This window comes from Gossypium raimondii, chromosome 3, assembly GCF_025698545.1.
Source record: "Gossypium raimondii isolate GPD5lz chromosome 3, ASM2569854v1, whole genome shotgun sequence".
In the NCBI taxonomy this organism is placed as follows: Eukaryota; Viridiplantae; Streptophyta; class Magnoliopsida; order Malvales; family Malvaceae; genus Gossypium; species Gossypium raimondii.
In genome coordinates, this window is record NC_068567.1 from 41,982,176 (window position 1) to 41,995,427 (window position 13,252).

General features: G+C 32.6%; 1 protein-coding gene and 1 non-coding gene across 2 annotated transcripts; one reads left to right on the top strand and one right to left on the bottom strand.

The window, feature by feature from the left end:
- Positions 1-1,257: 1,257 nt before the first annotated feature.
- On the top strand, positions 1,258-1,359 carry LOC128040262 (small nucleolar RNA R71). Its single transcript, XR_008194919.1, has one exon. It is a non-coding gene; the product is annotated as a small nucleolar RNA R71 (small nucleolar RNA).
- A 4,621-nt stretch (positions 1,360-5,980) lies between these two features.
- On the bottom strand, positions 5,981-11,412 carry LOC105794316 (MACPF domain-containing protein At1g14780). The gene is made up of 8 exons (XM_012623444.2): positions 11,030-11,412; positions 10,712-10,953; positions 7,756-7,948; positions 7,553-7,627; positions 7,230-7,413; positions 6,955-7,124; positions 6,752-6,816; positions 5,981-6,661 (listed from the first exon to the last, which is right to left on the bottom strand). Exons 1-8 carry the CDS (start codon positions 11,264-11,266, stop codon positions 6,037-6,039), a joined length of 1,791 nt encoding a protein of 596 aa, XP_012478898.1. The 5' UTR covers positions 11,267-11,412; the 3' UTR covers positions 5,981-6,036.
- Between the last annotated feature and the right edge of the window lie 1,840 nt (positions 11,413-13,252).

Consider the following 13,252-nt stretch of genomic DNA (forward strand, 5'->3'; position numbering starts at 1 on the left):
GGAAGAAAAATCATCTAGACAAAATCATCTCACCATATATACATACCCCTAGTTACCCCTTAGTGGAACTTGACAAGTGTCAAATGCATACAAAAGTGGTCCCCTAAATTTCCTATAAAAATCGAAGAAATTATAAAAGAGAAATTCAATGTCGATACTATTTGAGCGGTCAAATCATTCAGTTGATGCTCAACCAATCACGTTACAAAACCCTACATATACATCGTTCAAACAAACCCGACATACCATAATGATCGATAACTAATATATGGCATGTCATACTCAACCAGAACCTCTGAGGTGTACTCTTAGCTTGTCATACTTTTTCTTCTATTTGAAGGATACTATGAGAATAAATCATTATGTAACACTCTCAACCTGACTCGAATCATCATATCCGAATCTTGGGTGTTATATTACTATTACTGACTTATACATGCTTAAGACACAAAATTTTTTACAGAAATACATCTTATTAATAATATTGCCCAACAATGTATATTACATTTATTTATATTTTCCCACTTAATTAGCCTCTAAGTAATATTACTGACTTAAATTATTTGGCCAACACAACTAAGTCATCTTAAGGCTTATAAACAAATTTTTGAGACTTGTACAAAAACATTTCTATCAGACTCGAACACACCTGTGTAACCTCAACTCTATATGCATAAGTGTCTAACTCACCATTCCTTTGCCGCAGCCCTGACGTCGTCCCTCCTGACGCTTCCTTTACTTGAGACACAAACACAAAGGGGTAAGTTCGATAGAACTTAGTCAAAAAAACCCTCTTTTACCTAGGCCCTTATTCAAAGATTTCAACATTTCTTTCTCGTTCATAACTTTGACCCTAACGATTGAATAGACTTCGTCATAACTTTCTATACTAGCTTTTCTTTCAAAGCTAAACCGCACTTGCCAATTCTCAGAATACTATATTCACCATTCATTTAAAGTCTGCTCGTAGGCACTGTTTTCAGTTGGTCATAATGAGAACTGTTCTTCAGATTATGCCACATATGTATTTCATTCCAAAGATAGCCACAAAGGTGCTCCTTTTTGAGTCTCACCACGAACGCATCTTTTGATAGAGATTTCCACAAAGGCTTCCTTTTAATAGAGATCACCACAAAAGCTTCCATTTAGAAATAGCCACAAAGGCATCCTTATACGAAAATTGCCACCAAGGCACTTCTTTTAAGTTACACCACACAGGCGTCTCCTTATAGATTACCAAGCTTCATATAGTTTTTCATGCATTGGACATTTCTAAAGTAATTCTTTAAATCATTCTCAAGCTTCATATAGTGTTTCATCCCCTGATTGCTGAAAAGATGTAATGTCATTTCTAGGCTTGACATTCATATTTGGTGGATTATACCGTAGCAAAAACCTCTGGCAAAGATTATTTCATGATGCAACTATTCCCGACGACAAATCATTCAGTCAAGCTCTTGCACAATCTTTTAAAGAATATGGAAATAGTTTAAGCCGTAAAGCGTATTCAGGAACACTTTATTGTCTAAATGAGTCACAAACCTCTAGAAAAAGTCTTAAATGCAGTCTTGGATCTTCAGTAAGTAATCCACTAAATTGTCCTACTATTTGCAACATTTGAAACATTATCGGTTTCAGCTCTAATTGTTGAGCTTGTATGTGCGATCTGACTATCCTTATATTCAGGTCATCCAAATTTGGCACAACATGCTCTCAGATTGGTCTATTTCGGTCATCTATCAACTAACAAATAGGAGGATTAACATACTAACCATTTAGATTAATATTAAGACCAGGACCATTTGGATTATCATTGAGACCAGGATCATTCCCGTTTCTAGCCATTTTTTCAGTTTTTTTCACCTTCTTCACAAAGTTCTCTCAATATCTGGGTCAAAAGGATACTCTTTGTTAGCAGGAATGCCTCTTCTCATACACTGTTGGCAAACCTGTAGAAATTAAATTAAACTAATGGAATTAAGTAAAATAACCAAACCAAATTATACCAATTTACCGATCCCCGGTAACAGCACCAAAAACTTGTCGCGTATGAAATAAAATACGATTTATGCAAGTATACACGTCGAATAAAGTAATAAACTGATGAGTGAGTATCATTCCCATGAGGATCAAATTGAGGCACAAAAGTGGTCAAGTTATTATAATATAGTGTTATTAATGCTATGGCAAAAATAATAATAAGAATGTAGTGTTAATTTAAAGGAATAGTGATATGCGCAGTATATGTAACTGATAAATAATTGGAAATGCTATGACAATGCAAGAGTAAAAATGCAATGGTAATTATGAGAATAATTATGCGAATAACAAATAAATAAACAAATAAACAACTAAGAATGCTATGGAAAAGATTCTATGGCAAGGATAAGGGATATACGATGTTGATATGGAAGGTTTGGATTACTAAGAATCTACCCAATCTATCAATAATGCCTCGGCAAAATCGTAATCAATCTACTACTCAGAAGAGTTCTAAAGTGGTCTACTTCTTTCGAGAGCAGAAACCTCAAGTTACTTTGCTCGTGTCTATAGGTCTTTAATACGGTACCCTACATTGTTTCCTTCTGTATAAATGTTGCTCTATGTGTAGAGTTTACTAGAAGTATCTGTCGAGTACTTGCTCATATCATTCAATTTCGGTCCAACTAATCCAACCTTTCCAGAATTAAATTAGTTTAAGGGCATGTTGCAGAGTCGTCTATGTCTAGGGGTTGCACAGTCATCTATGTCTAGGGACTGCACTCATACAATTTAAAAATAAAAACAATTGAATGAAATAATAAATTAATTCATCTCTATGCTTCAACCATTAAAAAAATAAATGTTTCATCAAGTAACCCCAACCCTATGAAATTTAGCTCATGGGTTGGAAAATAGAATTCAAAACCAAAATATCATTCAACATCATTTTCATCAAATCAACTCACGAATAAATAGTTAAGAAATAATAGAAGAACGTCAGGAAGATAGCTTCCGTGTGTCCAGTTCACACTCTAGCGGCACATTGTCCTGTGGTGGTTGGGAGGGACTGCCTTCGTCTTCCTCTTTCCTTCTCTATTCAATCGCTACCCTTTAGTTTCACCTATGGATCTCTTCCATTTTGTTTGTCGTTTAGGGTTTCCTCCTTTTGCTTTTTATAGATATTTCCCTAAGGTAAATCCAACAACTCATGTTTATCTTCTCCTCTTTTTAAATTCTTTTTTTTCTAGGATAAAAATCAACATCCCAGGATTATCTTCTCCTTTTTTTTAAGCAGATTTTTCTAGTACAAGTACAGTTTGGCTAAATTTATTATGCGTTGAGTGTTGAATCGGTCTTCTTGGAATTGCCACGACATTCGTAAAATGTCCAACCTTTTACCCCGACAAACCTTTACTCCTTTATTTCTTGTTCCTCAACCTGCACTTGCCAAACCACCAAACAAAGCCCTACCAAAAGTAATTAAAAGTACCTAATATTTAAACACAGTCCAAGCTCTTAGTGAAATGATGAAAATATGGATGAAATGTCCTAAAATGCAACAAATGTACCTAAGTACAAGTAATTAGTGTTTTTGATGATAGAGATTTGCCTAAACTCACAGTTTTGAGGTTTGCCCTTCATCACTAGTAATCACCCAACCGTTCTTTCCATATTCCATATGATGACATGGCCCAGTCATGGTCTTACACTATATGGTCTTCAGCGTGTCATGGACTTTTCTTTTCAAAGATTCGTGTTTCTAGTCTCGACGGACCCTTTAGACGACTTCGGAGACAGACATAGACACTTCATGCAAACTCATACTTGACAGATTTATTCCTTGCAGACTTCTTCATGAAAAATGCATTTGTGCTTCCAGACATGTAATACATCCCCTTAAACTTCATACATAGACCTTTACATAGTGACTTACTCATGACAGACACAACCATGCTTTCAGACATATTTTAATGCATACACTTCTTTTCTAATCAGATGCATAGTATCGTGCTTTACTAGTTTCAATTTCATGCTATAGTCACTAAGCACAGAAATATCTAGAGTACAAACATAAATGTAAGAGTTAGTCTAGAGACTCACGTGTCAACCTCAATAGCAGCTTAGGCTCTAAGTTTGCACATCCACATGTGAACTCTTGAAGGTTATACTACATCTTTCTATTTACATTTAAGCAAGCTCACTTTCATAGGAGAAACTCATGTGAGTCTAGAACACTTACCACGGGTGAACAAACAACCCTATACTTGAACTCCGATCTTTAGTCTTACCATAGCAGGTAAATCCCCTGATCAATAACTATATTGAAGTAGCAATCGTGCTCTTTTTAAATAGAGGGGAGAGGATAACTTTCCTTCCTTTAGAAGCTTTCTTCGTAAGACTTGACACGTGTCACTCAACTTTCAAACTTTCCCTCATTGATGGCTTACAGTTGTAAGGAAACGTGTATAAGAAACGAAAATCTTTTCATATTTTTGATTTGATCGATCGTTCATTTCTAACTATCTTATTAGTGTATAACCTACACATTGACTAAACTAACTAGGTGCGACGTAACATTGGCGACATCCTTTACCACTCATGAACCCTTAACATCTTTTTCCAATTCCTCCTTCTACATGTACACATACTTTACAGAAGACATTTTTTGCTTTAAACTTCCATTATTGCCTATGCGCCCTACTAACACGCCAAAACATTAATTGGGGGAGTAGGATCGCGCCAACCAAATTTCCTTTGACCTATACGCCCAAACTCAATATTTTACCAAGTCTATGTGTTACACCTTAAATACTTCTATAAGCGTACACTCTGTGTGATAAACATTAGTTCATTAAAAATCTATTAATTGGCAGACTACACTATTATAATATACTAAACAGATAACTTCACAATTATATGTCTTTTTTTTGAATCCACTAGATTTGGGGTGTGACATAGTAAGAACCCAAAATAGGAGCAAGAACCTAAAAAATTACAATAATTTAAAATTATTTGGAAATAAAAAAATTTACAACCTAAAAAGAAAGCAAGAACTCAGAAAAAAATAAATAAATTAAAAGAATTTGGAAACCCTAAAAATCCTATGGATCCAATGAACAACAGGGGCACTAATTATCTGTTGTTGCCTTGGTAGCGCCGCTGCTACTGCTTCCTTTGGCTCCTCAACTCGTTTTCAACCTCACCTGAAATCTCCTTAGGCTTTTGTTAGTAGGTTTAGGATTTTCAAAAGCTCAAGGATTAAGCTTTGATTTTTTTCGCCTTTTAAGATGTTTTCTTAGAAATATAAGGCAAGATTTTGAGAAGACGAGAAAGAGAGAAGTGTTTTGATGGTCGGATCAGTCAGAGAAAGCCATGGATGGCGGTGACTCATGATGGCAGAAACTAGGGTTATAAGAAGAGAAAGGAGAAGAAAAAAAAGATAAGATAGAAATGAGAAGATACAAAATAAAAAAATAAAAAAATTAGGGGATAAAAGTCAAAATGAAAAATGAAAGTTTTTTAAAAAAATTAGATTATGACATCATTTATGTCACGTGTCATAATCTTTTTATGCCATGTGTCATAATCTTATTCTGCCACTAGTCCTAAACTTAACGGCATTAGGCTCGGGTACTGATTTAGTTGACAAAAAACAATCAAGTATCAATCTAAGACAAAAAAAAAAACTATAAATACCAATCTAGGAGAGGTGGACAAATTTGAATACTAATTTTATATTTAATCCTATTTTATATCATATAAATTTTGATATCCCATAAATATAAGAATAGGGAAGTATAAATTAGATATTGTAAAACATTGTCATAAACAATTAATTAATTCAATTAAATATTTGTACATCAAAATCGAAGTATGCTTACTAAGTGCTTTAAACACGGCCACATTTACAATTTTCCATACATTTTCATGTGAACCCCCCTTCCCTCCTCCCCAGGCTTCCCCAAAGATAAAATCAGAAGGGAAAGAAATCAAAATCGAAAAAATAAATTTCTCTACGAGATTTAAATTAATCCCCAAAGGATCATATGTTAGCTAACATATATTTAACAAAGAAAACTTTACAAGCAAACTTATCTTCCCTTTCTCCGCTTGTAACCTGGCACCCGTAACCAGCCAATATCCTGGACTATCTTGAGGCCCTTTACATAATTGCGACGTTTCTACGAACTTCAATAGCTTTGGTGTTTGAACCGGCACCGGTGGCCCTGTTGGGTACACTGCGGAATCCACCACAACCGCCACCTCCTCCTTTTCTTTCAAAGCGTTGCCCGTTAGGGATTGGCTTATCGCTGAAAGTAAACCCGACCTTTGTGAAAACCCTGAGTCGGCTTGCGCCCAACTTGACTGCACTATGAAAAAACCAGACACCTTGGTAAACAACAGTCTGAGATGGAGAACACTCTTGGAGTCGTGTTTCTTTACGTTCAACTGTGCGCCGGTGACGATGAAAACGGCGTCTTTTCCGGCTGCGGTGGTCCATTCCGGGTTGTATTTGACTGGGGCAGTGCATACATGGGAAAACTTTTTGCGATGAATGGCTTCGAAGAACAGAACAGGATCGTCTCTATCATCCGATGCTTGCCAGTATTGCATGTCGTCTATCTTGTTTTCGAATGCTTTTGGTAGGTTACATAGATATTGGAGGTGAATTGCTAGCCTGAGAAACCAAAAGAAAAAAAAAATCAATTTTATAGTTGAAAAAAAAGGTTATTTAATCACTGTAAATTTCATAGTTATTCAGAGATACCTATCGCATTTGAAGCCCTCAAGATACAAACGCATTCCAGTGATTGGCCTCATCCCTACTATGACCTGATGATAGAGACCAATTCAGTTTATTGAATTAAATAGATTACTGATTTTCAATTCCATCGATTCGGTACTTCAGTCTAGTTCAGTTTTGTATTCCGTATATGAATGTATGCAGAGGTTTTAATATATATAATGTACCTGAGAATTGTTTACATAAAGCTTAGGACCCATTAAGTTGAAATGAAGGGCTGGTGATGAAGAAGCTCTTTTGGGGGAAGGACCCAATGGAAGGTCATTGTGAATGGGAGCCCAAATCTTGTGTGATTGGAAGTCAAGAAAGTACTGTAGATCAGCTATAGGAGGCTTGTCTGCAATTACATTATAAAAAATTGAAAATGTCATTCCGGTTTCTTTTTTCTTTTCTTAAACTACAAGTGTTTGAGGTATATTTGGATATGAGAATGGAAACTTACAACGAAGGTATAAGTTGATGGCATGGGATAAGAAACCTTTGCCAGGGACAGCTTTAAGCAGAGAAGTGATGGGAATGAAGTTAAAGTGAATGGCATCAGGCCTTCCAGCAACTGTGGGAAGCCACTCACAATGGCTATTAGCTTCTGGGTCACCTCCCCTTTTGGAACATATAACAGAGATTCCCTGCAAAAGCTCTTCCCTTAGATTAGTCTTTTCCAGCATTATAACCAAAGTTAACAATATTAATATCAATTCTCCTTAATGTAATTAAATTACCATACATATAAAAGGAAAATTGAAATTAATGTATGGTTAAACCTACATTTTTGGTACTGATGGAGGGGTAGCTACTGAATGCAAGAGGTAGTTGGCCAAAGATATTGAAAGCTTGGGGTACCTGTACGGCATAAATATATTAAATTCGGAGAGAAATTAATATTGTTCAAGTATTCAAAACATAAACACAATAGAATTATATGATATAAATAATTTGTGGGGAGAAAAAACGCAACAAGGATGAGGCACCTTTAGCCTTTGGTTCTTGGTATTGGGGGTAAAAGAGCAAGTGCCTGTAAATAATTGGTCACCAAGGTCATCCAGATGTTTCTTGAGCTGTGAAGGTTGCAAATTTGACGATTTGTCTTGCCTGACCAGGACTACATCTTGGCCACCAATGCTTAATCCCACTATCACGTGCGTCCCGTATTTCTCTATGAATCTGCCAATTATCCCCCCAAAAATCACATCAAGCAAAGCAGTTCACACTCTTCTACCGAAGTATTTAATGTATAAATTCAATGTATTTTAATCACAAGAACCAAATTGGGAAAAGGAAAATTTGCTTTCATCCCACTGTAATCAGATAATGACATGGTATGCATCAATAGGCTTAGATTTTAATTTGATTCCTAACATTTGTAAGTTGAATAAAAAAAAGGGATATTTTTGAAATTTCTTCTTTATTAATAAGATTTTCATAATTACGTTTCAAAGTAAAACAAAATTAGAATTTCTAAAATTAACATTTTTTCATTAAAATTTAAAAGTAGGATTATCCAAAACTTGAATCTACGACTTGATGTAAATAAAACTTTAAGCAACATTATCGTACCAATAACTAGTTGAATCAACATTAACATATTCATAAGACAATAAATCCCAAAATATATATGCTCTCGAGAAAATTTTAACATATGATTATGGAGGAATAGCAAACCTAGCATAGTGTCTGAGTTTCTTGTATTTATGTGGATTCTTGAGCATGATTCTTTAATGGAGTTGGATGGACATGAAACTACAACATAAATCTTATATATTTAAAATTTATATCATTTTTACTTGATTTTTATATTTTAATATAAATGTGAAAAAAGTACAACTTTTATTTTTTGAAGAGTACGTAGTAGAGGGTGTTGAATTTATGAAAAGATATTAATTTGACATCCAATGATAAATGCACATTGATCTTCTTCTTCTTTTTGTTTTTGGGCGAACACATCCATCATTTAAACGACAAACTTTGACAATTTCATAATTGCATTTTATTAATTATTTAATTAAAACCGTTGACATCATGGCCAATTGATAACCTAACATCTATTTCTAAGGATTACTTGCAATTGTCGACATAATTTTTACCTAACATTTTTATCTACTTTCTTTTCTTTCCTAATATTATTAAAATTTTACTTTCACTTCCCATTAACAGGATTTATGAATGACAAGATCTTGACAAAGACCCATGATTACTTAGTTATAGAAGCCAACTTTTTCTTGACATTTTGTATGAGCAGAAAAGAAATTAACTACTTTCTTTTCAATGACTAAATTATTTTTACCATGGTTTTGGGTTGAAAATATTAAAGGTGTAGAATTTTTCTTTTTCTTTTTTATATATATTACCTGCTTTTATACATAATTCTCTAAAACTTTTAAATTTAAAGTAAAACGCGTTTAAACATATTTAAATTAATATTATTATTATTGTAAGAATAATTATATTAATTAAATTAAATCTCAAAACTTAAATAAAAAGAAAATGCAAACCAAAATAAATTAATAAAAGAGAAACATGCGTATCACGTAAATGACAAATCTATCATGCCACTTTTCATTATAAACTTGTGTAATACTATAATATAAAATTTTAATTATAAAATATAAAATTACCAATTCTGTAATTTATTTTAAAGAACGATAAAGAATTGGAAATTTAAAAGAAAATTCAAAATCAGTCCAACTTCCAGCAATTTCAAAAGTTTAGTTTGAAATTCTTTATTCATTAAATGAAATAAAATGACAACATGTTTCTTTTTTCTTATAAAGGTAGAGATTATTCCAAAATCAAATCCATAATGAATATTAATTAAAATTTTAAACACAATCCGTCTATCATTTTACTCAAGATTCAGTTAGTTGCTCATAAAAGTTGAAAATCATCCAATTAACTTTGTCATTACAATGTTACTCTGCAATTTACTATTAAATGGTTATAAGTTTCATAAAGTCAAAACTTCTCACTTTAACTTTAAAGACCAAATCAATAAATGTGGGTGGACCTGGAAATTGAATATAGAAGTCCGCTTAAGAAATATTCTAACAATGAAACGACATTTTCTCTTTAAAGAAAAAATATCATTTGCAATACTAAATCTCATGAATTCTATCTACAACTGTTTAAACACTCTTAACTAATTCACATGCTTTTTTTTCCTTTTCTTTTTTGTCCTTTTGCACACTCTTAAAATATTATTATTATTATCTCATTACACTATGTAAGTCCTTACTTAAAAGTTATCATCTACTCAAATTTTTAAACCTAATTGGACTTTATTTTCATTTATATAAAATAAATCGTTCACTCTCTAAAATTTCCATTCTCTTGAAAATCCATATCTTTAAAAATACTACATCTCCTTTTCTAAGAACTTTCATTATCTTAAAAATATAATTTTCTTCAAAACATTAATTATATATCATGATATTTTTTGACCCGACATAATCGGGTAGATTAAAACCAATATTTTTAGTTTCATTTTCAATAACTTAGAAAAAATATAAATCTCAAAACTACACGTAACTTAGATTCAATGTGCAATTGAATACATGAATTTTGATTTAGTGCAATCATGCACATAAAATTTTGATTTTAGTTCAAATGAATATATGAAAATTTTATTTTGATTCAATTATATATACAGATTTAAAGAAATAAATGTATCACTTTCTTTTCATATTAGATAAATATAATCATTTGTGTATGCAATATATAAACGTAAAATGGTGTTATATTGATAATTGTTTTAGTAATTTGTGAAAATTGAATCAAATCAAAATTCCATATATGTATAATACTGCATGTTTAACTGAAATTCATGTATAATTTTGAGATTTATCCCAAAAGAAACCAACAAGCATAATTAAAAAAACATTATTAATACCAGAAATCAAGGAGAAAAAAGAGCAGTAACTAGATAGTTACCTTGCCAGTGCAGGAGGATCCCAAGCAGAAGGAACGTCATTAAGAACTTGATCAGAAAGCAAGAGAGGAGATCGATCGATATGGAGATTGAACAACACTATGAAATATCCATCAAGTCCTAAACATTTGGTTTTGGCAGCATCTTTCGCCCACAACCCGCTTTGGAATCCAAACATTGAATTGAATTCCCCGGATGGGATTTTTCCCCCTAGACGGCATTTCTGGTTGAAAAACTCCGCCATCTACATCCACAATCATCATAATATTATATATGTAAATCTAAATAATAAATGAAAACAACCAAAGAAACTTACATACCTGATTGAAATCAAGCATATCAGACTGATAACGAGTGCGATCGCCTTTGTCGCATTTGATATCAACGGAAACATCTTTGCAAGCTCCAAAACCAGGTATGGAGATCTCTTTTTTCTCGGTTTCATTGAGTAGAATCAACCTTTCTCTGCCTTTGCAGTACTTGAGTCGAAAATCCGATGTTAAATCGAAGCCTCTCCCCAGGCTGCTAATAGCCTTCTCCACTATTCCATTATTCATCTCCTTAATTATTTCCTTTTGAGGCTAGAAATGAATAATATCGAAGGCCGTAGAAATATTCCTGGCTTTTATTTAGAGAATGTTGAGTTGAGACTGGGCATAATATATTTCGGGTGAGAACGCTCTAAAATGCTCTAAACTGAAATCAAATAAACTCTACGAAGTTTCCTTTTCATTCCATTTCTTGGTTTTTAGTTCCAACTTTGACTCGAATTTTTTTCTTTTCCGGTTTTATTATGCCCCAATCCCTGTACTTTTTGTTTTTTTGAAATTTAGTCTTATTTTTGGCATAATAACAATATTAGCCCTTAACATTTACACCTTTTATCTTCTTGGCCCTTTATTCTCTTTTTAGCTAAATTTTGAACCTCAACCTTTTCAAAATAGTTGAACTTTATCATCACCCTTTCAGAAACAATCAACTTTTCAAAAACACTTGAATTGTTGCTTTTTTAACGGACATATTAATAAAAACGTTAAATTTGTAAGTATGGCAATCCAAATATATTTCATGCTATTTTTTAAAAATATATATAATTTTTAAAATTTTTCTTTTATTTTTTTGAATACTTTTATAAATTTTAAATTATTTGTTGGTGTGGCATATAATATAAATAGTATCATGTCAACATGAAGTATGGGTGGATCACCATGTAGGTTGCCATGCTAACATCGTTAAAAAACTGATGTTTTAGTCAACATTTTCGTTTTAAAAAAAGTAATTTGAATCTTTTTGAAAGGTTAATGGCTAAATTTAGTTTTAAAAAAAGAGAATAAGGGTTAAATTGATCAAAGATATAAAGGTTGAGGGCTAAATTTATCATTATGCATTTTTAAAGTTATAACTAAATAACTATATTAATAGTTGCCAATGAGGTTAACGTGGAGGCCTTAAGTCTTTGAGTATCCAAGTTCAAGTTGCAATTGCTATGTCTGGGTATTTGTCCCATCGCGTGCTTATGTCATATATGGATTTTACTCGATTCTTGGTATAGTTCTAAAAAGAATCAATAATTATAAGCTTTGAACCAAATAACTTCACTAACTAGCCCACACATAGTTTTCGTAGGTGGGACTCAGACTTAACCCTCATGATCCAAGGCCTCAGGCTTTACAAAAAATGTCAGTGCCTCGTAGGTTAGTCTCTCTACTTTTTGTACCAAAAAATTAATCTCTCTACTTGCTTGATTTAAAAATCAATGTTCAATTGGTTGATTGAATCTTAACCTGATTGGCATGAGCATTGTTGTCAATGCAAGAGGATATGAGTTTGAGTGTACTAAAGCGTATTATCCTTCTATTTATGGGTTGGGAAGGAGTTATGGGTAGTTCTAAGCATTATATATATATATATAAAAAGAGAGAGGATATGATAAGACTTATAATGAGATTGTTAAAAAAAATCAATGTTCAATTGTTAATACCGTTAAAGAACTTTTGTTAAATTTTAATATATGACATTTTAATATTCAAATATCTAATTTAAAATTTAAAATTAAATTAATAACATATATTCAAAATTAAGAGAAGTGAATTTACAATGTTGTTTATTAAATCAGACAAGTTGAGGGACTAATTTCTTATAATTAAAAGCAAAAGGACTGAATTACAAAAATCCAAAGAGTACAGGGATTGGGGAAGAGTTAGACTTTTTCATATAAAAAGGATTTCTAATATATATACTATGGCGTTGCTTGTATATATATCCTTTCACACGAGCTAAGCCTGATTGACGCTTACTGTGTCATAAAATATTAACCCAATGGAGAGGGCGATGCTAAAGATTCAACTTCAACTATTATGAAGAAAACCATAGACTCCAACATGTTGCGTACACACAACCGATTTTTCTTTTTCCATGTTTAATCTATATACTTCCCGCCCATACTTTTACCCTTTTTATGAGTTAAGTCATATTCGAATAAGTTGACTGACATTTATGAAATTATATTTTTATATGAGCTGACACTATATTTCTATTTTTTT